Source organism: Lutra lutra, chromosome 12 (assembly GCF_902655055.1).
Source record: "Lutra lutra chromosome 12, mLutLut1.2, whole genome shotgun sequence".
NCBI lineage: Eukaryota > Metazoa > Chordata > Mammalia > Carnivora > Mustelidae > Lutra > Lutra lutra.
In genome coordinates, this window is record NC_062289.1 from 92,889,131 (window position 1) to 92,916,212 (window position 27,082).

The 27,082-nt window shown below is 45.4% G+C and overlaps 1 protein-coding gene across 1 annotated transcript in view; it reads left to right on the plus strand.

Annotated features, from left to right (window-relative positions):
* Positions 1-27,082, plus strand: part of CCDC60 (coiled-coil domain containing 60) — a 161,968-nt gene that overhangs the window by 66,405 nt on the left and 68,481 nt on the right. The window contains exon 2 of the mRNA XM_047698580.1: positions 6,733-6,812. Within this exon, the coding sequence (XP_047554536.1) occupies positions 6,733-6,812 (80 nt within the window). The remainder of the gene's footprint in view (positions 1-6,732; positions 6,813-27,082) is intronic.

The following is a 27,082-nucleotide window of genomic DNA, read 5'->3' on the forward strand; positions in this document are numbered from 1 at the left end:
AGTGGCAGTCCCCAGGGAGGCAAGGGCAGAAAACTGAAGTCCACTGTCCCAGGATGGTTTTTGTGAATCCTGGCTGGAAGTCGTCACAGCAAGCAAGGTAAAGGACATCCAAAGTGATGGTGATGGGGTGATACTTGGCTTTTATTTTCTCCTAGTTTTTCTATCTTTTGTTGATTTTCTGCAATGTTCATTAGTGAGTTTCATAACCAGAATACAATCTTAAACGTAGAATTGTATTGCAAATGTGGGTGATCTAAGAGTAGATTACCTGGGTAGGGAGACACATTAATCAGTGTCAGCAGGGAGGCAATAGTTAGCATCAGCTTGTTTATCAGTATGGGACATAAGATATATAAATTTTGGAGCAACAGGAAGCGGTCTATGAAGATCTGGAATATACGATACAGTTGACCCTTGAACAACACAGGAATTAGGAGCACTGAATCCCTCCCACACACACACAGTCAAAAATCTGCACATAATTTTTAACTCCCCCCCCAAACTTAATTACTAATAACCCACTACTGAATAGAAGCCTTAATGACAAGGTAATCAGTTGATGAACACATATTTTGTATTTAGATGTATTTATATATTGTATTCTTACAATGAATTGAACTAGAGAAAAGAAAAGTATTATTAAGAAAATCATTCAAAGAGAACATATATTTACAGTACCGTGCTGTTAAAAAAAAAGAAATCCAAATAAGAGTTATGACATGCACAGTTCTTCTCAGGGAAAGAAACTGGGAGAAGTAGGTGGGTTCTGGGTATTTTAGAAACCTGGGCTTTGATAATGATTTTGAGAGAGAGAGAATGATTCCCAAATCTGGATATGTACTTAAGCCGTGGAAAATTCTAAGAACCTCAAACTTGGGATCCAAAAATAAGGAATATCCAACATTACCATCTGCAAAGGGGTCCTTATTAATAGGAGAACCAGCTTTATAGTCCAAAAATCACTGGTCAGCATCCAGAGCATAAACTATAACCACAGCCATTTGATTTTGGCCCTCATTTCCATTTTCATGTCCTGCTCCCCATAGGGGGCTAATCCTTGCAAACTACATTTCCCAGGTGCCCTCACCAGGGAGCTTCCAGGTAGGTTTAGCCAATAGGAGGTGTGAAGAGGAAATGAGTGGGTCAGAGGAAGGAAGAAGCCAGAGTATTTCTCCCCTTCCCTTTAGTCAGCTTCTGGCAGCAGCCCCAACTGAAACTACATCTCCTCCATGAGCCCACCTTCTGCCAGGGCTCTTGAAAGCTACCTCTCCCCTCAGCCCCTCCATCCCTGGAGGTGGTAGAAGCTTCTTTCATTGGCCAATCTCAAGTGTGTCATGCCATCCCCTATTTAGCTTTTCAGCTCTTCCAACACCTTAGTAACTGCTACCCTATATTAAATTCCTGTATTGAACGACCTGCCACGAGCTCTGTTTCCTGCCTAGACCCTGCGTGATGCAGTGTGCTAAAATAAACAATTAGCTTACATCACTCCAGACTCTCAGATGACTCAATTGAAAACAGCACCGAGGGGCTCCTGGTTGGTTCAGTCTGTTAAGTGCCTGCCTTCAGCTCAGGTCATGATCCCAGGCTCCTGGGATCCCAGGCTTCTGCTCAGTGGGGAGCCTGCTTCTCCCTCTCCCTCTGGCCCTCCCCCCACTTGTGCCCTCTCTCTCTCTCTCTTTCTCTCCCTCTTTCTCAAATAAATAAAAATCTTAAAAAATAAATAAAACAGCACTGAAAACTTCCGCTTAGCTTATACTGATAGAATCAATCAGAATTGCTCTACAAACCCCAAAACGCTGTTATTTTCTTAGATAATTAATACAGGTAATTTTTTTAAAGATTTTATCATTTATTTGACAGAGAGAGAGAGATCACAAGTAGATAGAGAGGCAGGCATAGAGAGAGGGGGAAGCAGGCTCCCTTCTGAGCAGAGAGCTCGAGGTGGGGCTCAATCCCAGGACCCTGAGATCATGACCTGAACAGAAGGCAGAGGCTTAACCCACTGAGCCACCCAGGCGCCCCAGGGAAATTATTTCTAAGGGAGGGAAAAAGATGACCCAAATTAAAAATTACTGCTTACCCATAATTCAAACACCCTGAGATAATATCCCCATTAGCAATCTGTTATATTTACTTCCAGTTTATTATGCCATTTCATATGCACCTTCCCATATATCATTAATTCAAAACATAATTTGTATTCGTGCATATACGTTTTTAGAAATATCTATAGATTTCTATGAATATGAATCTCAAAACTCGACGATCTAAGTTCTTTATATTTTAGTAACATTCATCTTCACTTGAAATTATATTCCTTTCCATAGCAACAAATATACGTCAATAGCAAGTTAAACAGCAGCACCAAATTCAAACGCATCATTTCCATCATCTGGGTAGACAGTGATTTATCCCCTCAGTGCTCATTGCTGGACATTTAGATGTTTTCCACTGTTATTCATACTGCTGTGATAGGCATCCTCATGGGTAAATCTTTTAATCCTTTCTGCAAACTTTCCTGGGATAAAAGTAGAATTGCTGGGGATATGAGCATATGTGCTTTGAAGGTCACATACACACAAGGCTAAATTGCCCTCTGGAAAGCTGTAAAGATAGTGATTCTTGGATGTGTTGTGCACTTCTAATTATGTTAATATCAGATAGTATTGGTAAATGTCGTGACAACAAGGACTCCCTCATTCCATGGCAATTATTACCACTGGCTTATTATAATTGTGCTTAAACAAAGGTCACAGTGAAAATGGTTTCCTGAGACTCCACTGAAATGCTGACATAATCGCAGGGATTGAGGTATGGATCTTGTCCTGCTCAAGTTTTATGTCAGATCAAGGGGACAGCTTGACTTTGGGCTATGAATTGTTCAGTACCAACCCCAGTCCATACAAATTCTCTTTTAGAGGCAACTCTCAACAGAGGCAAGATTTGGGGTCATATTTGGAAAGTATCATAAGCTTCCCCGGGTGGGGGGTGAAACTTGAGACATTTAAGAGAGTGATGTGTACGTAACTGTGACTTCAAGCAGCATCTCAATTGCGTATTTTCAAATTATCTGGCAGGGAAATTTGAGTGTGTTTGGTTTTATCTTTGTTCGTAAGTATTTTTAATTCACAATATGCTTTAAGAAAGTTACTTTGGTCCTGCAAGAAAGACTTAATGAGGTGCTCAGAAAAAGAGAAGGATTAGGAAAAGGTAACCTTGACTTCAAATGTTTGATTTCAACATGACCAATCTCATTGTTTTCACTGCAAAATGCACCAAGATGGATGTCATTTGATGTTGGTCATCCAAGAAAGGAAGGGAAGGGAAGGGAAAAGAGGACAAGTTAAAATAATTCTTGATCTATTGACTGCCTTGGCACACCCAAGGGCGGACATATTTCAGATAGAAATCTTATGGTTGTAGGTAACAGAAAATCCAGTTCAAGCTGGCTTAAATAATAAAAGAGAAGTTCATGAAAAGTCTAGAGATGCTTGATTAGTTCAACAAGGCACCACGGGACAAGTTTTTCTTTGCCTCTCTTCTCTGCCTTCCCCCACATCTTCAACTAGAGGCTGGCAACCCTCATGGGCACAAAATGGCTGCCAGCAACTCCCAGGGATATCTGCTTCTCCAATTATAGTCAATGAGGAAAGACGACTTCTCTGCATGTGGTTCCTCAAAAGATCTAGGAATCATGCTTTCTAGAAACCCCTGGCAAATGTTTGCTTGCATCTCATTTGCCCAAACAACATCATAAGACCATTCCTAAACCAGTCACTGTGATGGGAGATGGGCTGCACTGTTTGACTGCAGCCACTCAGAACAACCCAGCCCTTGGTCCCATGACTATCCACCATGGTGCAAGTGCCCCCTTGGGAGAGGAGCAAATGGTCTAATGAGGGAACTAGTATCAAGACAGAGGTTGAAGAGATCCTGGGGTGTGAGGAAAGCAAATGTCCATCATGTAGAAGTTCTAGAAAATACTCCTGGAGATACTTACCTGCCTCCTTGGGGGTCTGTCGCCGCCCCCACTTTACCCATCCCTCAAGATCCAAACTGACAGGTGTGTCATTAATTTTCAGCCAAGGGGTTGAAACACCCGGGAGTATTAAGATATATTACCTGTAATTCATGGCTAAGAATACCCACGGAGATAAAGTTGATACATGATCCCACTGTCTCATATCTAGTTGAGCTTATTTGAGGCTATCCCGGATGCTTTTTTGGTACCTTAGAGTGGACAAGAAGGAGAGTCAGTGACTAGTATTCTGGGGGATTGCCAGAGACTCTCTATCCCCCCCTATTTTTTAAAGATTTTATTTATTTATTTATTTGGAGAGAGAGAACACGCACAAGTGAACGGGCAGAGGGGCAAAGAGAAAGAGAGGGAGAGAGAGAATCTCAAGCAGATTCCGTGCTGAGTGCAGAGCCTGACAGGGGGCTCGATCTCATACCCCAGATCATGATCTGAACCAAAATCAGGAGTCAGATGCTTAACCTACTGAGCCACCCAGGTGCCCTGAGACTCTCCATTCTTCATCTGAGCCGCCTCGCACAGGATGTGTACTGGGTGACCCAGGAGAAAAACAGTTGGGGATCAGGCAGGCCAGCAACAGCCCCTTCGCCCCAGCTCCAGATGCCCACTCTCCACCCTGGCCACACTGCCTCACACACCAGTCACCTCCCACGCAGCCGCACTCCTTTCCTTCCAGTTCCATGTAAAAGCCCCAGAGCAGCAGGCATCACCACACAGTTTCATTTCCAGAGAAAGTGCATAATGAGAGCTGCTGGGTGATGAGAGCCTCACCCCATGTGTCAGGTGCCACACTGTGATTTCTGTCGGGTGAGCACACCACCGGTCCTCACTCCACTGTTGGGAAAACACTCTCCACACAGCCCTACCAGTCGGCCTTTGCCAAACTTCACTTGGCCACTGAAAGGTTTTTTATAATCTTTTCTCTTTGTTTATCACATAGCCAAGTAATTCTCATTGCAGAGCACTAGGAATTTCACATAAGCTTAGGAAAAGTAAAATAAAATTCGCCATAATCCCACCCTCAGAGAGACTCCCTTCGTTGGTGGTGGTGGTGGGGGAGGGGGTAATGGCTTTCCACATCTTTGGAGATGCGCACATGCGCACAGATCATTTAAAAAAAAAAAAAAGGGCAGAATTGTGTGATACATTGCAACATGACTTCCCGCTCAAAGAACTCAGACATCTCCGTATGACAGTAAATACACTCCCATCACTGTATTGTCACCCCACTTAATTGCTGCATACTATTCCACGGTTTACATGCACCATAATTATTTAGCCTGTCTTCCATTGGGAAGACGTATGGGTGGCTTCCAAGAGTTTGCTCTCACAAGCAGCCTCCCAGTGAGCAATTCTGTTGATGGATCTCCGAGTCCACGCAGGGATATTCCCATAGGATGCCCGGCAGCAGAAGGATCGTTAGATCTGGAGGCAAGCACGCTGTCGCAGCATTTAGTATGCACGGACGAATCGCCCTTCACAAAAGTCACTGCAATGCATTATCCCACCAGCTTCCTCTGAAAGCGCCCATTTCCCCATGATTTCTTGAGATTTCCTTTGATTAAAAAAAAATTAGTACTGCAGGAATTCATTTCAAGACAGGGTAATCCAGATAATGGTCTTATTATTGTTTCGCAGAGCCAGGGCTGAGAAAAGTGGCTTTTATATTAGAATACAGTTAATTTAACTCTCTTCTTTATATTGACCTGGTACCAACCTCTGAGTAATAAATTTAAGTCTTGTGAGGTTTCCCTCATGGCTAGGCAAGGCAAGGCAAATGAATAGTGGAAAGGGAGGCAAAAACCATGAACCACCACCTGGATAATTTACTCCTTGCCCTGCTTGGGGATGACGAGGGGAAAAAGTGCCTGGGCATATCTACATTAACAAGATTTGGCTTTCCAGATTGGCTGCCTATGCCACCAACAACGATTATTTTTTTTTACATGATTGTCAAACATTTTTATTTTTTTACTATGTTCATTTAGCCAGCATATAGTAAGTAAATCGTAAGTTTCTGATGTAGTGTTCAACGATTCATTAGTTGCGTATAACACTCAGTGCTCATCACAGCATATGGAACGTAAGGAATAGAGCAGAGGACCACAGGGGAAGGGAGGGAAAACTGGACGGGAAGAAATCAGAGGGGGAGACAAACCATGAAAGACTCTGGACTCCGGGAAACAACCTGAGAGTTACGGAAGGGAGGGGGATGGGGGGATGGGGTAACCAGGTGATGGGTATTCAGGAGGGCATGTGTTGTGACCAACAACGACTATTAACATTTAGTTCTTTGCTTTATTTTGAGTATGATGCTAATGAGAGCCTCCATTTATCAGATGCTTGCTATGAGTCAGGAATGTGGCAATGAATTTACTTGTCACAACAAGGTAAAAATTATTCCTCCATTCTGTGGAAGAAACTGAGGCCCAGAGAGGTCGAGTAATTTGTCCGAGATCACATAGCCAGCCACCAGACAGAACCAGGATCAGAGCTCGGGTCTGTCTCCAAAGCCCTTGCTAGTTCCACTGTGTACGTGGCCCTTCTTTGGTGTAGAGAAGGTCACTGTGCCACCCAGCACCCCTTCAACCTGGTCAGAGATCTCAGATGCACGCACGGGCTTCCTGAAGCCTGGCTCTGTTTGTAAGGGTTATACTAACACTTTTATCTTTCACTTCTTGCCTTCCCATCAGGTGCCAGACAAGCCAATGAGGAGCATCAAGTATATGGACAAGGAAATAATAAACCTCAAAAAAGACCTTGCACGAAGCCGGTGAGTGAGACCATCAGGGAATAACGAGATGGATAAGCAGGTGGGGTGGTCCCTCCAAGTTCTTGCCAAGCCCCAAGCCTAAATGTTCAGCAGAAGACTTGCAGGAGAGTAGCCCTTGGCTGGAATTTTTGGGGAGTGCCTACACTGAGCTTATGGCTGCATCCCTGCTCATGCAGTCCCCGCCTAGAATTTCCCTCTGCTTTCCTTCCTGGACCTGAATCCAACTCAGGAGAGCTCCCAGTGCTCCAGAAAAATCTCTCCTTTTAACTCCAGGCCACAGCATGGTAGCCCAGAGTCAGACAACCTTCCCGAGTGTCTGTGTTCTCTCCTGTAAAATGAATATAATATGTGATCGCCAGAAGGACCGGATGAAATAATGTATATAAAGTGCCCCCTTGAATAGCCTTAAACACAGTGCCGTCCATTTCCTTCCCCTACTCCGCCACCACACTACCCAACTCCTTCCTGTATTGACAGTGTGGACCAGCTGAGGTCCAGGACCATATCTTCGTCATCTCTGGGTGGTGAGCTGAGCTCTTTCTCTCTCTCACCCCTTAACTCTGTTCTGGGACCTAGAGTGTTCCAAGGTGGGGTCATACATGGGACTCTTGGCAAAGCACTTGGAGACAGAGTAAGGGACAGAGACTCTCACAAGGATGTGTGAAGAGGGGGGTCATACAGGCATTGTGGACGGCCCGTCTCTCTTACTTGTCTCCCATTCTGAGCCAGACCACAGACAGTCAGGGTGACACATTTCCTTGTTTCATCTCCCTCCTCTGAAAATGTCTCTGTCTCCACTGCCCGCCTGTGTCTCCACACTTTCCCCAGCCGGCAGCACAGCCGACGGGACTGGATGGCTGAGCCCAACAGAAGGCTGGCAGTGTGGGCATGGAAGGTGGGAAGGAGGAATGGCACAAAGGGACAAAGGCAGGTATCGATACTCTCTGCACAGCAGAAAAGTAATGCAAGTTGTGCATGGGATTTCAAATTTTTGAACAGCCACACTGTTTTAAAAAAGCAAAAAGAAACAGGTGATAGTCCTTCTAATACTGTATTCTACTTACCCCAAGATAGCCAAAGCGTTCTCATTCATCAGGCCGTCGATATAAAAAATATTAATGAAATACTATATTCCATTTTTCATACATGATGAAAGGTGACAAAATGATGCAAAGTGAGAAGTGATGAATTTACACGTAGGGCACATGTCCGTTTGAACCACCCAACTTCCAAGCTCTCAGTGGCTGTTTCGGACTGAATTGTGTTGCCCCCCCCCCCCCGCAATTCATATGTTGCAGCCCTAACCCCCAATGACTATATTTGGAGACAAGACCACTAAAGAGGTAATTAAGGTTAAGTGGGGTCACAGAGATGGGCTCCTTATTTGTCAGGACTGGTGTCCTTACTAGAAGAGGAAGGGATATCAGGAGAGTAGTGTCCACAACCCAAGGAAGAAGCCTTCAGGAAAAACCAATCCTATGGACACCTTGATCTTGAGTTTCCAGGCTCCAGATCAGAAAAAAAAAATGTCTGTTTTTAACATTCCTCAGTCTGTGGCATTCTATGATGACAGCCCAAGCAGATTCACTGAACAGTCGATGTTGAGATAATCCTGCAGAGAATGTCACCAGCTCAAGAGTTGATAGACCCCAGTCTCCGACTCTCATGGGGAGCTGAGCTCAAGGACAGCATGTGAATGAACTTGGGCCTCAGAATTGAGGGCTGAGATCCACAAGGACTCATCTGTTAGTGGTGGACATATTGGCCTCTACGGTGTTTGAACCCAGGCTAGAGGGCTTTTGAGGCTGATGCCTTGGGAACCTTGGGGCCCCCAGGGAATGATGAGAGGTAGTGTCAGGAAGTCAAGAGTCACCTGAATGGGGACAGCATCCGTGACAGGCAGCAGACAAAGAGGATTGCACAGCAGAGGATAAGCGTCTCAGCAGGGATGATCCACGTCATGACTGGAGGATATTCAGGCTTCAGAAGGAACTGGGCAGCACAGCACAGAATTTGGATCAGAAGCAAGGTTCAAAATACAGAACCACCATACGTCATGGGTGTCAATGAATCACATCAGACCCTGGCCATACAACCATTATGACCGGGTTGGTTCTTACCAGCTGATTATGATCAGCCTTAATATAGATGATTCTAACCCAAACCCCCAGCTGCAAGTGCCTACCAGTATCTCTAGAGCCTGAGAAATGAGAGTTTCCACAATCCTCTGTATCCTGTAGACAGACAGTTGATCACTAAAGGTACCACCATATGGCTTGATCGATGTAAGTTCCAGCTACGGAGACTCGATCCAGACCAAGGAGGGCCACAAGTCGTGTCGAGCCAGCTTGTAACCCAAACGGGGTGCTAAGTGTTCAGGAAATTTGCAAGCCCATTATTAAACACAGCTATGGTTAAAAATGATATAAACTTACAATTAAATACATCATATTAAAACAAAGGTCACGAAGACCCCCAAACCCATCACTTCCTGATGGTTCTGTACATTTCACTGCTACGAGTGCTCCTGACGTTATTTCTGGCTACGGCACCGGTGGGTGTGCTGCGTAACAAGGAATCCTGTAAATGACTTCATGTTTACAGACATCACATTGGCGGTTCAGAATCAGCCCCCGGGGAAATACTGATGGCACAGAAATCCACAAACGCCACAAATCAGGGCTTATTTGTCCCCCCATCACCCAGAGAGAGGATCCTTAAGCATTCTCCCGCACATCCCTGGGGGCATGTCCCCCGAAAATGACCCGGGTTGAATTTCCTATTAATCCAGCAGCATATAGGGGTTTCGTCAAAAGGTGATGAAGACAGTGGCTTCCTGCCACACTTGAACTGGCAAGCTGAGCCTGCCACTCCAGCCAGACACATTTACCACGGCTCTGAGACTTGCTAGGATTGAACGTCCTCATTGGACAGGCTTAGCCTGTCCACCTGCAGGACATGAAAGAGAATGGGGGAAGAGGCCAGGCAGAAAAGCCACGAGCAAGAAAACAAGAAACGACAATAAAACATTCCATCTGGCCACACTCCCGGATCCCACTGACATTTAAGGCAACAGCGTGCCCCCTTCAGTGGGAAACACCCTGCTTTGCAGGGGAAATCACCTCTCCGAGAGGCACAAACCCAGCGTGCCCATCTCCCAGGACTAAACGAGGTGAATTATTAGCAAAGGAGATGTTGTCTTTTCCACTTACTGTGTTTCAGACCAGCTTCGCCTCCTATTAGACGTCAGCCCACCATGAACCAAACACCTCGACTACCTCTTAGATTTTATTTAATACTTCAGCCCTCTTATAATTCAGCTGCACCATCCCCAGTTTCATGGCCAGTTTAACATGACGCTAAAAAGAATAAAAGTCTAACTGCTTTCCTGCTCACCCACTCCGCCAGATGTCTGGTGGCACGAGGCAGCACGCTAAGCGCTTATGTGCCGCATCCTAGTGGAAGTCGACAACCTGCGGCACCGGCCTGCACACGCCCAGTTCTTGGATGACTCGTGCAGCCAATGGCATATCTTCTTCCAAAGCTGCTGGCGCTTTTTACTGTGAGTGTTTTAAGTAAAATAAACAACTCTGCAGCTAAAACAACTAAAACATTGACTCGAAGCCATGAGTTGCCCATGGCGAAGTTTAGTTAGGTATACAGGCAATTGCAAATAAAGGGTGATAAATCACCCCCCTCCCCATGATCCCCAGCAGACCCCAGCAGGGCACAGATTACAAAAGTGTTTTTGAGGCCTGAGATGTTGTTTTCTAGATGCACTTGGCAGACAACTGAAGCAAGGCAGTTAGAAATAACAAAGGTGGGGGTGCCTGGGTGGCTCAGTGGGTTAAGGCCTTTGCCTTCGGCTCAGGTCATGCTCTCAGGGTCCTGGGATCGAGCCCCACATTGGGCTCTCTGCTCAGCAGGGAGCCTGCTTCCCCCGCCTCTCTCTGCCTGCCTCTCTGTCTACTTGTGATCTCTGTCTGTCAAATAAATATATAAAATCTTAAAAAAAAAAAAAAAAAACAAGGCATTGTGCATAGCATAGCGATGGAGAGAAAGCTTCTACTTGAGCAAGAGTGATCAGAGGAGGCTGTTCTGTAAAGGGGGTCTTGGGCCTGACATCTGAATGATGAGAGAGAAAGAAAGAACCATTCCCATAAAGATACAGGAGGAAGAGAGGTAGAAGACCACAGGTGGATTCCAGAAGACAGTAAGGGGATGGGTGCCAAGGCTGGAACAAGCTGGAAGTGTTGGAGAAGCAGAGAGAAATCCAGAGTGGCTGGAGCTGAGTGAGAGATGGTAAGAGAAGCAGTAAATGACCTTAGAGAGATGGGCCTCGGGCTTCATACATAGGTCATAATGAACATTTGAGTCTTGGCCTAAATGTAATGAGAACCCACTGAACGGCCCTGAACAAGAGAAGATTATGATCTGATTATTTATTTATTTATTTATTATTTATTTATTTTTAAAAGATTTTATTTATTTATTTGACAGAGAGAGAGATCACAAGTAGGCAGAGAGGCAGGCAGAGAGAGAGGAGGAAGCAGGCTCCCTGCTGAGTAGAGAGCCCAATGTGGGGCTCGATCCCAGGACCCTGAGATCCTGACCTGAGCTGAAGGCGGAGGCTTCAACCCACTGAGCCACCCAGGCGCCCCTATGATCTGATGTTTCAGAAAACATTCCATCCACTGTGTAGGGCCCAGCTGAAAGGTTGTAAGACCTGACAATGGCCTGGCAGACAAATAGCAGTGAACTGGAGAGAAGTGGATGGATTCAGGATTTATTTGGAGCCACGGGACTGGATAATGGATCAGATGTGAGGGACAAAGAAAAAGCTGGGTCAAGGTGTTCCAATGACTTGTTTACATCTCTGCCTCCCTCACTAGGACGTAAGATCTATCATAGTCTACACTATACACGTCTGCTGTCATGGTCCCCAAGTAAAGATTTGTTGATGGGATGAATTAATTCTTTAAGAGTTGACAGTGTTCAATAAGGGACATTCATTTTGAGATATGGTTTGCGTCTGAGTTGGTAGGTAGAGCAAGTCACCCAACCTTTTTTTTTTTTTTTCTGAGACAAGTAGAGATGAGACTAATAATTTAATTAAAAGTTAGATCCAGGATGATAACTCTGTGGCTGACATACCCCCACTTCTCTCTCCTGTGTCCAAGGCAGACATCGCTAGTGGATCACAGCATTCTTCATTTGAGCCCAGATTTGGTTTTGAAAATCCTCGCAACCCAGCACCCCAGACAAGCAGCCCTACTGATTAGAGTTGCTACCCAGAATGTAATTTATTTGTCATCTCTAAACTAAAAGATTCAAAAGGAGGCTTTGGTGTCTATAATGACACCTTGTTGATTCGATTTGAGGTTTGGCACAGAAGAGACCAACAGGAGGAACAGATCTCACTCAAATCCCTTTATAAATGAGGCTGATTTTTAATCAGGGAATCTAAATAGTTTGAAGAGTTATTTTTGACCTCAGACGTCCACTGACGGCTCTCAGTCACTTCGGCATCTCACCATTCAACACCCAGGACCTCCACGTCCAGAGCCTGGAAGTCAGAACTTCTTCATTTAGAAGTTCTGATTCTTCCCCCGACTCCTCCCCCTGACTTGAGACTTACCTCAAAGCCCCAGAATTATTCAAGATCATGGATTTATATGCCAGTCAATGTCTTGGATGTAGGCAAAGTTAAGGCTTCTGAACTGCACCTCATGAATCATTCAAAGAAGACCCTGCAGCCAGCGCGTGGATATTAGTGAGTCCCCAACATGTTCCATAAAGGCAAGCACTTGGTCCCGCATCCTTAGGCCAGAACTGATAAAAGAGAAAAAAAAAGCCGCATACCCAACGGGTAGGTCACTGCTGTGGGCTGGAGGAACCTGGCTCAAGTTAATTGCATTTTTATCATCTTGAATGTGACGCAGAGGCCCTGCCCATTTTTTTCTCTGTTACTGATGTCTTCGTGTTTCTTTGACACATCTAGTTAACCATAGTTCTAGGGCAAATTTTCTTCTTTGCTTTTCTTGTGCTGCTCTCCACTGAGGGTAAATATCTTTTTAATTCTTTGTCTTGTGGCTAGGGCTACCTCAGAGGATCCCTCATAAAAAAGAATTTAACTATAAGACCATGTTTTCAAATTTAAGTATCCAAGTATCTTGAACCCTTGGTTACATAAAGGTTTGCACAAAACCTTGTTTTCTGAAATTCTTTCCCTGATGGCAGGCAAGGTGCTCAGTCTTCTAGCTAGGCTTGGAGGGCTTACATAATACAATCAGAAAGTCCATCGGCTTTGGAATCAGTGGTAGGTTCAAATCCCAGCTCTACCAGTTATTAGCTAAGTGGCCATGAACACATCAATTCATTTCTCTAGACCTCGGTTGCTTTACCTATGGTATGGGGTATAGGGATAACAAGACCTACTTCACCCTGGTGCTGGTGTTTGGGAGAACAGATATGGGTGAGGAATGTCAGAGTAAACCAGTAAAAAGTAGTCTTGGTTTTTCAGCTGATTTTGTGAGATCATCGTAATACAGACCAAAAAAAAAAAAAAAAAAAAAAAGCACCCCAGTCCTGTCATCCTTATCAGCAGAGTGACCCTGCTCTGGTCATTTTACCTCCCCTACCCTCAGTTTCTCATCTGTAGGATGGATCCATGCCTCCTTCCAAATATTTCTTTGATGAGGACAAAAGGAGATGACACATATCAGATCTCCTGTTGTACTTCACTCCCTTCCTTTGCCCTTCTAATGCTCTGAGAACAGAGATGAGACCAGGGAATTTAGAGGCACCACTTATAAGCCACTTATAAGAAACTGCCCAAATCTCTGAGCCCCAGAGTGGGTATTGCATAAATACTTCCCCCCTCTCGCAGGGCTCCTGTGAGGATTAAATGAGTTCATACATGGGAAGCACTTAGAACAGTGCCTGTCACTTACCCATGGTAAGTGCTTGATAAATGGTAGTGGTATATGTTACATCACCCGTGTACCCTGAGTGACTGTAACTATGTTATAATACGATCATGATCTCATGGATTCCTCCCAGTCCCCAGTCAGGGGGCTCCAGGCCGAGCTCAGCATGACATGAGGAACATCACACCCAAGCCCAGGTTCTGAACCTTGGAAGGTCGGGTTTTAGGGAGAGCTGGAGCAAATATGATTGGGGGTGAGGGGAGTCAAGATGGACAGTTTGTAAGTGGAGACTGCAAATTAGCGGTTAGTACTGGATTTCCATATTAATTTTAAATCTCTTCCTATGGGGATTGTTGAACAAGCCATTACTCTAATGGATGTAACCACAGGCTACATGATAAAGCACTCATCCACCACTTAGAGCAGACGTTGCATGCATTAAGCCCTGTAACTTTTTTGGAAATTTTTATTGAAATATGACATAATACAGGAAAGCACACAAATCATTAGGCCTCCAGCTCAAAAGACTTTCACAAAGCGAACACGCCCAGGTTACCCACACCCACCTTAAGAAAAGGAACATTACCAAGGGCCCCCAGAAAGCCTCCTCGTGTCCCCTCCAGTCACTACCCTACCCTGCCCCCCACAGTCACCATCCTGACTTCTAAGACGGAGATCAGCCGATCCTGTTTTGAACTTTACATAAAGGAAATTGTATATACTTGGCACTCTCACAGCATCTGGTTGCTTACACTCAACATGATTCTGAGTTTTATCCCCACTGTCTCACAAAGAAATATGGATAGAGTCTGCTCTCTCTCTCTCTCTCTCTCTCAATTTCTATCTAGTTTCCATTCTGTGAAGATAGCACGGTGTATCCATTTCAGTGCTGATGGACACTTGGGTGGTTTCCACTTTGAGACTATTATGAACAGAGCTGCGATGAACATTCTTATACATGTGTTTCACTGAACAGGTGTATTTCTGGTGAGAATATACCTGAAAGTGGAATTGTGGGCTCACAGAGATGGCATATGGTCAGCTTTAGAAGACACGTCCTATATCCCAAGCCCTATATTTTAAAGAACTTAAAAAAAATACACAAATAAGTCAATCCTGAAACACTAGAAAATACAAATCAGTAGACATAAATAAGTAATAGAATCATGCACACACACGATTCCATCACTGAAGAATGATTATTCTGGCCTATCCACTTCCAATATTTCTCTATATGGACATGGAATTTTTATAAGGGAAAAGAACCATTCTGCACATACCATTTGGTAACCTGATTTTTTATTTAACAACAGATTATGAACAACTTCTAAGTCAACACATACACACGTCCAACTTCATTTTTTAAGCTTTTTAGTATGAAAATAAGCTTTTTTAGTATGAAAATGTTTAGCCATAAAGGCAGACAGAATAATACAATTAACCTCTAAGATCAATAACCATCAACTCATAGCTGATTTTTTTTCATTTACATATCATCTTCCCTCATTATTCTGAAGCATTTGTTATTTTATCTGTAAATATTTAAATGACTATCTCGAGAAGGACTCTTTTTTTTTAAAGATTTTATTTATTTATTTGACAGACAGAGATCACAAGTAGGCAGAGAGGCAGGCAGAGAGAGGGGGGGGAAGCAGGCTCCCTGCTGAGCAGAGAGCCCAATGTGGGGCTCAATCCCAGGACCCTGGGATCATGACCTGAGCCAAAGGCAGAGGCTTTAAGCCACTGAGCCACCCAGGCGCCCTGAGAAGGACTCTTTTTTAAAACCACAACCACAATAACATCATTGCATCAAAAAAACAGCAATCATTCTTCAATATCAAATATCCACTCAAGCATACCAACCATCTTAATGGTTGTATAATATTCCATTGTAAGAATATAGCATAATTTATCTAACCCATTTCCTGCTGCTGGACTTATTTGATGTTTTCCATTTGTTCCCATTATATAAACAATGCTGAGATGGATATCTTCAGAGTTAAATCATTGTTACTTTAGTTCCTTAGGATAAACTCTTAAAGCATGCCAGCAGCTTTGAGGTTCTGGACCCTTCACTGAAGTCTTTATACTTACAGTGTGTTTCTGTTGCTAAAAAGTAGCTAACTAGGGAATGTTTGATATATAATGAGCTCCTCTTAAGAAATGAGAGAAAAGCAAGAACTACAGGGTGAGAGGGTGAAAATATAAGACATGACTCTGCCCGTTTTCCCTTTAGCATCGTCTCCAGCAGCCAATAACAGCAGTTTATGGAAAGCACAATGAAAACGTAAAGTATTCATGAAATATGACCCCCCTAAATTTACTGGCAATGTCCAGCTGAGCCACAGGCAGAGCCAGCCTGCATCAGTGAGGTCACTTCCCACCCCCAGGATTCTTCACGTAAAATACTCGTCCTACTTAGCACTTCCTGTAATCCCAGCCCCCACCCCCCGGAAGTGACTGTTCACATTAGATGAACCAGACTTTTTGTGCCCAGATAAGCCTATTGCCGGGGGCTATATTCCATTCACCCTTTGCGATGCAAGTGAAAACTTCCATTTTTCCGGAAACAGACTATAGCCTCTGACCACGTCTCTGCCCGGGTCTTTTCTGTTAGTGTTTACTGACATGCTGCAGTCATGATTTCACTTAAAAGTGAAAGAAGACAAAATTGCATTAAAAAGCCAGAAACAGGTTTGCCAAGCTCATCACAGAACACCTGAACAGTGCTTGGGCCCAACACTTGGGATGCTCGACCAAAAACCACGTGACAGCCCACTGTGAGAAAAGTGACACTCTGTCATTCGTCCAACCCACAACCCACAGGAGCACAACACAATAACAATAATAAAAAATAGCAGGCAGCTTAAACCCTCTTATTCCAAAATTAATGCTTGTAAATATATTTCCACAGGTATTAATTTCCTCATGACTCTATTCCAGAAGTGGATAAGAACAAGAAACATCTTTAAAACTGGTTTCCCAGGCACCCACCCTTCACCTGATCTAATGTACCAACAGATAGTTTAGGGCATCGTGGCTTTTGGAGCCCACGTAAATCCTGGCTCGGCCCCCGATAAGGTGTTTATATATGGGCAAGTGACCTAATCTTGGAGTCTCATTGACCTCGTCTGTAAAATGAGGAGAATAATGAAATCTCCTTCCCAGGGCAGTTATGAAAATAAAATGAGTTAAGATGCACGTGTCTGGCACTTGGATTGCCTAAGTGTTAAATACACAATACAACCAGAAAAGCCACTACTCCTGATGGCCAGTGTGTATCCCTCACCCAGACTGCCTGACCACTGTTTAGGTCAGACTTTCTGATCACCTGTGAGGGGACCCGGAAATGTCTCATTCCCGTCCGATTGGAAAACCAGGTGCTGGAGAGCATGCAACTTGTAAGAAACTAAGGATGCTATAGTTTGCTCTTAAGCTTGAGAGAAAAAGAGCTACCTGGATCCCTTTTGGACACTGTTTTTAAGATAACATTGGTCAGCACATAGAAAGCACTTAGAATAGAGTCGCCGCAGTAAGCGCTGGCTCTTATCGTTATTAGCGTCTTTCCTATTACTATTACTTTGATTGGAAGTGGAGTAAGCGGCTTGAATGAGTGGAAAGAGAAAAGGATGGATAACAACCGAACCAACATATGTCCCTCCTCCACACCCACAAATCCCATCCTCAAGAGCAAAATAAGTTACTGTATCATCAGACCCTGTTTTGTAATACAAAAGAGGCTACAGATTTAAGTCCCACTTCTTTTATTTTTCCAGTTAGCCATCACTGGAAGTGTCTCAGGAAGTCAAGTGTCTCCCTCTGGGAGCTTCACTTACCCTCTTTGGGTTGTCTAACAAACAGAGATTTACTGGTTACCTCTGGTTACCCAGAGGAGAAGCAAGCTAGGACTCACTGCATCCTCTGCTGCCATTGCTCTTTGCTACCACAAGGTGTCGTTGTAGAGAATGGGTCCTCCAATACCTCACAGACCATACTGGCCATTCTTTGCTGACATCTCTCTGATCCCATCATCATAGCTCTCAAAACACACGGGGTTTCATTAGACTCCTTGTTCCAATCAGTTTACCTACTCATGGGAGGTTACCTTTAGGGACTCTAAGATGCTCTATTCCTGTTCAATATGAAGGAACCTGCCCAAGAGTCTGACTAAAGCCATTTTCAGGCCCTTGTTTGGGGAAAAAAAAAAAACACAAAAAACCAAAAAAATTTACAGGGAGAATACAATTTTTTCCCTATGGAGGAGCCCGGATACGTCATATAAATCATTTTCATAGATGGGCAAAGAGTTGAAGTGAAATGTTTCTCCAAAATCAAACCCCACCACAGCCACACCTTGTCATACACCACAAGATAAGGGGACTCCTTAGAAAATTACCCGGACTTCATCCTCTCAAAATTTCCCAAAAAAACAAGAACAAAGTCACCAAGAATGCTCACAGCAGCACTTTCCTGCCCTGAGCCGAAAAAATCCAGGATAGCCACATCAAACAGCCTGAGAAGTGTCTAATGATGTTCCAGCAAGTTCTCGTAGGGTGTGTCTAAGGCAGACAAAAAGTTTGAGGGTCAGGGATTTCTGAATGTCTTGGTGCTGCTCTCTCAGTCCCATGGGGGCCATTTAATGGCCTGGCCCTTCTGCACCTCTAACTGCGTGTTTAGCTTTAGGAATCATTCTGGGTCAGATTAGCTCCCAACAAGAGTTTCCTGGAAGCATATGGCTGCAAAATTGAAGAAATCAATTTTGATTTCTTCAGTTTTGAACATTATTTTGCAAGATAATTCTCTCCCCTCATTTTTTTTTTTAGAGATAATTCTCAAGATAATTCTCTCCCCTCTTTTTTTTTTTTTTTTTTTTTTTTTTTAGAGAGAGAGAGAGAAGGAGAGAGAGCACAAGCAGGGGAGGGGCAGAGGGAGAGACTCTTAAGCAAGCTGCACACTCAGCATGGAGGGCTGGATGCAGGGCTCGATCTCACGACCCTGAGATCATGACCTGAGTCGAAATCAAGAGTTGGGCGCTTAATTGACTGAGTCAGCCAGGCACCCCTTGCAAGATAATTCTTTAAATCAGAAGAGCTTTTGCAGGAGTCTATTCGATAAAGCAAGATCCAAACAACCGCTTACAGCAGGACTCTGAATCCCCATCCCCGCCCTGAGACAGCCCAAAGTGCACGGTAACTGTAAAGCAACCCTTAGATCCTGTGGACTTTACCTGAAGGTCTACTTCAGGGAAGCTCAGGGACTCGCAAGGAGGCAGTATATGTTCAGAGCACGTTCTGCCCCCTTTGCACAATTCCAGGGGCACCATTCACAATGTGTGCTCCAGGGGGAATGGTGCCCCCAAAATACCATTTGTAGAATACAATGTTGATAATGCCCCTGGGGTTGTACAACTGAGCAGCTCTTTATTGGTAGTCATAGATAAAAATAAGAGTTTAAAGGGCTCTCAGGGCTTGGGGGAGGAAGTGTGTATATGGATTGAAAGAGAGAGAGGGAGAGAATGAATCACAGAGCAGATTATTGGTAAGAGTGTCTCTGGTGGTTCGCAGACTAGATACAGCCTTAAAAAGGCGTGTGTTCGGGCTCATGTACCTTTACCTGCAATACCCTTGGAGGTCTTTGAGTTTCTTACTGGGAGTGTTTGGCCTAGAAAAGTGAATAGGAAAAGGCTAGGTAAAACAGAGAGAGGGAGCAGGGGGAGGTAGAGAAAATATTATGCACATGTCACAGTCAGGACAGGACCTGGAAGGCTGGGTGACTATAGACATCCTTTACCAAGTTCCTGTTCTGTGTCAGGCACCAGACTATGACTTGAGGTCAGGTTGTCTCAAAGGGGAGGGGAAGATGAGAGATGACAGCTTAACTCTGGGGACCAAAGAGTGACGGGAACAGCAGCACCCCTGCTGCACCATGCCTCAGACCCACGCCCTTGTCCTGATGTTTAGTGGAACAGCCGCTGTGAATTCCTGAGGAGTGTTCCCTGTCTCCAGCAAGTCAACCCCGCCATCCATCAGGCAGGAGAACGTGGGTCCAAAGATGGCAGGCAGGTGGTCTTGTGCTTTATTCCATTGTCTGGGGTTTGTTTCGAATTATACACCAGAAGTGCTCTGGAGATTGCTGGTGTGTTCTAGAAAAAGCCTCTCTCTCCCTGCTAATGCATTTTTATGTCCAGGCTGGCAGGTCCATGAAGAACCATCCTCTCATTCCATTTAGTCATTAAGCACAATGGATTACCTATTGTGTATTGTAGGGTGGGGTTTGCATTCCTTGGGAAAAAAAAAAAAAAAGTCAACCAGTTTATCTCAGAACTGAAAGCAGACCTAACTCCCTCCAGAGGCTGTGCCCAGCTTCTGCCTTCTCAGTGCCTGTGTGCCAACAGGGCGGCAGGACAGCACAGCAGTCTAGACAGACCAGAGTGCAACTCCCGACACTGCCACCTCCTTGGGGCGACTTTAGGCCAGTGGCTTCCATTTCTGTGAGACTCAGTTTCTCCATCTTCAAAATGATAGTGCCTGCCTCGCAGGGCTACTGAAGGATGCGATGAGCTAACATGGGTTAGGCTCAAGGACCCAGTATGACCCTCAGAAAGTGCTCTGGACCTCATGGCTAGCATTCCGATGATTTGCCAAGCCTTAGTCCTCCCCAAGGTTCTGGCCCTCAAGGATATTTAACTTCTTCTGCCCTCCCCCTCCAAAAGCCATAATTTGCTTCTAAATGCGAGGAGGCCAACAGACAAGAAGGAAGGTGGGGAGGTGAGGGGAGCGGGACATGGCACATTAGACTCCCGCACATGCACACTTACCCACATTCCCTCCCCAGCGAGGTTCCGAACTCCTAATGGCAGTTGCCTAGAAACGCAACTGCGGTGGGCTTCTGCTCCCTTCCGGAAATCACCCTAATTGGGATGCATGTAGAACTGTTTGTTGACACTTGGCAGGTTTTTCTTCTTCTTCTTCCAGAAGAGACACAGTCCTCTCATGCAAATGCTCACTCACACTCATTAAAGAGTAGCCCTTGGTCAGGCATCTTTTAACCACACAGAAGCCGGAGGAGTGGGCAACGTTGGTCCATGTCCTCTGACGAAACGGCCAGTTCAGGTTCCCCTCACCACATCTGCCCGTCAGGATGAGCACAGGGTCGGAGGCGACTTACAGGGGCAGGACGGTGTGCGTGAGGGTACGTGTGCGTGAGCGGCGAGGTCACAGGAAACTTGCCAAGTCCAGAAAATTCAATCAAGGGACGACATGTACGTACTGTGTCACCTGATATTAGATGCTGGAGGTGCCTTCCTTTTGGGGATTTAAATACCACTTGTAGTCATTTGGCACAGGTAGGTTGGAGACCACATTACAAGCTAAGAAATAACTTTCCTGAGAGGCACACGGGGAGCCTGTTTCATTTGTTCACTTCTTAGAACACAGCTATATTCTAGCTCCCAGTTGGAATAAATATATATATTTCAAAGGCATCCATTTATCTCTTTCCTGTTTGGATGATTCAGCTTCTGCATAGACGGTTCCAAACGCATGCTCCGTCCAAGGAGAACGTGAACGGACCCCATCAGACTATGGCTGCGGTGGGGGTTCTGTGCCAGAAAGCCGCCGTGTATTTAATTAGGTTCTGAAATGCAAGAATTTCAAGTGATTTAGTTATTCATGCAATCGATATTTTATGAGGATTTCCTTTGTGCTGGTTCTGGGGGGGGAGAGAGAAGATTTAGAAATTGTCCCTGCCCTCAGGGAGCTCAGTCTGGTTGGTAGGAAGGGAAGAGGAAGTGCATGGGCAGACAGGTCAGTCAGCAGCTCAGGGAGCCTAATACAGCCTGGGAAAAGCAGAGGTGACTTCTGGGGTGGGATGGGGTCACCTGAGCAAGTTCTGAAGGATAAAGTAAAATTAGCCATGTGAAGAAGAAGGAAAGAGCATTCCAGGCAGGGGAGCGTATGAGCAAAGGCACTGAGGTGGAGAAGAGCATGGTCTTGCGGCTTGGTAAGGCTAGAGAGGCACTTGACAAGGAAGAAGCCAAGGAGCTCGGACGAATCCAGCTCATGCAGAGCCGCAGGGGGCTACGCTGGGAAGTCTGGAGATGATACGCAATATTGGGAAGGGCAGAGGGGGGAAAAGAGGTCCAAGGCAGGGAGGCCAGTGAAGAGGGAGGGGCAGATATCCAGAGGAGACAAGATGGCAGCCGGATTTCAGAGAATGGCAACTGGGAGGGAAGATTTTGGTACTCAGTGTCACAGAGGGGTAGAGCCCTGAGACAAAGCAGTGAGGACAGAAGGGGGTCATTGGAGGGCTTAGAACAGCAGAGCGGTGCACTTTTCACAAGATGCCCATCCTCACGTCGACGAAGTTGGCTCTGTGCTCCAAGGAGGACTAAAATGGCAGAGGAGCAGAGCTAAGAAGCAAAAACATTTTGGTCCTGCTGAGATTTTCAAACATCCAGCCCCCAGCTAAACAGATCCTGCATTGTGGCTCTTTGAGTGATGCCTGAGGTGACAGAGGGTTTAGACACGCTGCATTGGACGACTGGGAATCCAGAGACCCCATTATGGTCTTGGCTCTGCCTCTGACTTCCTCTCTGGGCCTGTTTCCTCATTTGCACATCAAGGGTTTGGAGCTTTCCCAGCGGTCTTCTCACCTCCAGAATGCTCAGTCTAGCTTCTGACTCTGGATTCCCAAGGTCAAGCTGCAGACACCGGGAGTTAGGGTGGTTGGGGGGGTGGCGGGGGAGTTCTGGTGCCAGACACCAACTAGAATGCAAATTCTTTGAAGACAAAGGCCAAATAGCTTGATTCTGGCATCCTTCCTCAGCCCCACATGGCACCTCGTATACCATCCATGTCCAAGAAGGATATCAGGAAGGAAGGAATTGAATGAATTGTATTCAAAAGTAGGCAGGATACATATAAATGGGATAGGCAAGCAGTGAAGGGATTTAGATTAGGTAAATTCTCACTGACAGTCAGTTTGGGAGTCATGAAAAATGTTGCCTGAAAATGCCGGTCTCCAATTCTAGAGACAGAGAAGAAGAGAACTGACCTACAACACGAATCAAATAATCCACAGGGCCCTTCTTCTTTTTTTAAACTCACTGATTAGCTCGCCATGTTTTATATTGGCCATCAAAAATAGTATTATATTCTTGGGGCGCCTGGGTGGCTCAGTGGGTTAAGCCGCTGCCTTCGGCTCAGGTCATGATCCCAGGTCCTGGGATCGAGTCCCGCATCGGGCTCTCTGCTCAGCAGGGAGCCTGCTTCCCTCTCTCTCTCTGCCTGCCTCTCTGTCTACTTGCGATCTCTCCCTGTCAAATAAATAAATAAAAATCTTAAAAAAAAAAAAAAGTATTATATTCTTATCACGTGCCAAAGAATGGGAAGGGGGTGTGGAGGAGAGGTGGTGAGTGTGATATGGCGAATGCCTTCGAGGAATTTAATTTCTAGAAGTGCGCTTAGCCCACACTCTGGAGCCATTTTTGCACAGAGCTGCAGCTTCTTTGCAGCTCAGTTTCACTCCTCACCTCCTAGTCCGTGCCTGTGTGTGTGTGTGTGTGTGTGTGTGTGTGTGTATGTATGGGCATGTGCCCTACCCTGATGAGAGAGCTTGCTTTTCCAATGGCGGCCCTGGCAATTAGCAATCCTGTGATTAGGTGGGAAGGACCAATCATTCCTCTTCACAAAGCTGTTCGGAATCTCCAGTTTCCAAATGCAGTCAGTGCTTGCACGATCTCTTCTTTAAATGCCTTCACGTCTGTTTCTTCCTTTCTCAGCTTTCATAACAAGTCAGATAAGAAAATATTATCTCAGGGAACAGGGGAGGAGGACGGGCGCAGGCCTCCACTCTGCCCCGGATGGGTAACCTTACGCAAGGTCCCTGACCCTCTCTGTCCTTCACATTCCTTATGATGATGAAATACATGAAATATGTCTCCCACAGCTCCTGCTCCCAGCTGAGCACAGAGCCTGAGGCAAGGCTTGATCTCAGGACCTATGAGATCATGACCTGAGCCAAAACCAAGAGTCAGTGGCTCAATTGACTGAGCCACCCAGGAGCCCCAGAGCCTAGCTTTTTATTTATTTTAATTTATTTACTTTTTAAAAAGATTTTATTTATTTATTTGACAGAGATCACAAGTAGGCAGAGAGGCAGGCAGAGAGAGAGGAAGGGAAACAGGCTCCCTGCTGAGCAGAGAGCCTGATGCTGGGTTGGATCCCAGGACCCTGGGATCATGACCTGAGCCGAAGGCAGAGGCTTTAACCCACTCAGCCACCCAGGCGCCCCAAGCTTAGCTTTTTAACTGACGTTAATGTACATCCCACTTTCGCCTAAACCCATAGGTCTGATGTGAATTCCTTGTTATCAGCAGTCTCCCTCTGAAACACCCACATGTCTATGATATGGGTCCCTTAGATGACGCTTTCCATCTTTTTCCTCCTCCTCTTTGTCTTTCTCCTCTTCCCCTTCCACTTCCTTCATTTTTTCCTATTACTGAAGATCTGAGATAGAGATTAAATAAAGAACCCAGAAAAGAAAACCACTTAAAATAATTAGAAGGTTTCTGCATGTAATTTCTTATTCAGCAGAGTAGAGGTTAATTCCCAGGCCCTTTAGCTTAATAAATTTCATTACTTACATGATACCAAGTGTTTTTCCCACCACCACTGTGGGCAGTCGATTCATGGACTTTTTTAATGAATTGCTGCATAATGCAATTTACCAAATCCCAAAATAATTGCGGTCTAATTACACTGTTCTTGCCACCACCCTCAAAGCACCGAACCTCCTAAGCTTGCCACTTGAACCAAGTGCCACTTCCCAGAAGCCTGGCAGGGCTTAGAGCCAAACCAACCCCCCCGGGCTGTGTGCACAGCAAGAGAGTTGTAACAGCAACCATTCATGGCTTTGACTGTGACGATGGTGATGAAAACCATGATTGCTACCATTTACTGAGGTTCCAGGCACGATGCTAACTGCTTCTCATGCACGGTCCTAGGCTGGGTATTCATTTATCCCAGTTATGCAGATGAGGAAAAGTGAGTCTGGGAGAGGAGACAATGACCCACCCACAGTCACAGACACTGAGACACAAGGAAACCATAACTAGTTAAAACTAGAACAGACCATTTCCAAAACCAGTGCATGTTCCTCATGCAACACTTTGGATCAAACCACCTGGGTTTAAACTCCAGCACCACCACTTACTGACCTTTGGTTAGACTATTTGACCCCTCTGAGCCTTAGTTTGCTCCTTGGCAAAATGGGGATAACTGCCTAGTTCCTGGGTGTGTTGTGAAGATTCAAGGAGATGATGCATGTTGGGGTCCCTTGCTCTGAGCACCTTGCTCGGATGCTTGCTGGGCACATTCTTCCTCCTCCCCCAACCGTAGCCACTTCTCTTGCACAGCACCCACTACCCTGCCTCCCAGTCCTCACTCTAACAGGTTCAGATCCTCCTACATCTGGTTCCTCGCTGCTCTGACACCCTCAAGGGTGACTCTCCTAGGCCTACTTCTTTTGGCAGAGTTTCAGCTAAGGATGATGGCATTTTAAAGGTGGGAACCCTGGGGCGCCTGGGTGGCTCAGTCGGTTAAGCATCTGCCTTCACTCAGGTCATGATCTCAGCATCCTGGAACTGAGCCCCGCTTTAGGCTCCCTTCTCCGAGGGAGTCGGCTTCACCTCGCCATTCATGTTCTCTTTCTCTCTCAAGTAAATGAAAATAAATCTTTAAAAAATAAATAAATAAAAATAAAGGTGAGAATCATGGCAATTTAGTCAGGGGACAGAGACAGAGAGAGAATCAACTGGGACCACATTCTGCAACATAGTGAACAGAGCTGGGAACTACCAGGACTTGAGGTAAAGGCTTACCTCCCTCACATAAAAGAGGTTCACCTTCAGGAGGGAGGAAGCACAAATATGGAGGCTTCATGGTCATGTAGGACCCAGCTTCCATTTGCCTTTCAGTCCACTATCCTTAGTACTGGCCTCCAACTGCAGAGTTTCCTCACACTCACATAATAGCTGCTGGGGCTGCAGCCATCACCCCTAAGTCTTAGGCAGCAGGAAGGAAGAAGGGGCAAAGGTCGAAGGGCATATTCCGCTCCCCCCCGCCCCCGCCATGTTAACTCCCTTCAAAGCGGTTTCTCAGAAGCCCCTCGCAATACAATGTTGCGTGTTGTTCTTTTGTTGATTTTTTTTTTTTAATCTAGGCATTTGGACGCCCAAGATAATGTGGTTTGTTACTAAGGAAGCTGGGGAAATGGGTATTTGGCAGGTAACCAGCACTTTCTGCCGTTAGAACAAAGGAAAGGAGGCAGAGGAGGAAAACCAGCAAGTGTAGATCGCCTATGCTCTGTGAGGCACAGTCTTCAAGGAGCCCATGGTCTAGTAGGAAAAGTAGACCAAAAGACAGGCCATCACCATGTAGGGTGAAGAGCGCAGCGGGGAGCATGTAAGCAGGAGTTGGGGGTGGGTGGGGGAAGCCTAGGGGAGGGACTTGAACCAGCCTGGAGCTGGGTGGAGAGAGAGTGTGAGACTGAAGGGTCCACAGCTGACAATTTTCCCCAAGCCTTGAAGGACAAATAGCGATCAGCCAAGTGAAGAAGCAGAAGGTACTGCCAGAAGAAGCAAAATCGGGGGCCATTTAAAGGGGTAGAGAGTTGCAAAGAAATGGCTCGATTAGTGGTTGTAGATTGCTGGGCAGGAAAACTCTTCCCTTCTTCCCTTCTAGGTTCTTTGGCAGGTCTAATAATTACACTGACAGGAGACAGATCAATAGGAACAAAAAGAAAAATGTAATTTTGCATATACAGGTGTCCATAGAAATATGATACTCAGAAGTCCCCAAAGCAGGCACCTTTTATACCTTCTGGACAAAGAAACAACGTATCAGTGAAGAATTGACCAGAGCAAGGGGTTTGGGCTTGGGGTCGCCAATTAGTGGAGAAGCACCAAGGGCGGTTCACACAGCCTTCTGGGCCTTGAATTTTCCCTCCCTGGTGATAAGTGGTGTAGGAAAGATGTTAGGGTTTGAAGACAATGGTCAAGAAAGAATTCTTGAGACATCTTTGGTGCAAAAAGGAGGTTTTATTAAAGCACGGGGACAGGACCCTTGGGTAGAAAGAGTTGCATTGGGGTCATGAGTGGCCCATTATATACTTTAAGGGTGGGAGGGGACTAGGGGTAGCGTAAGTCTCGAAGGAATTTGGAAGCAAGGTTTCCAGGACCTTGAGGGTCAAAGTATTGTTGTCTAATAAAACCTGAGTCATGAGATCCTTCAGATGTTTATCGGTGGGTCATATACTTAAGGGTTGACTGCCAACATGTAT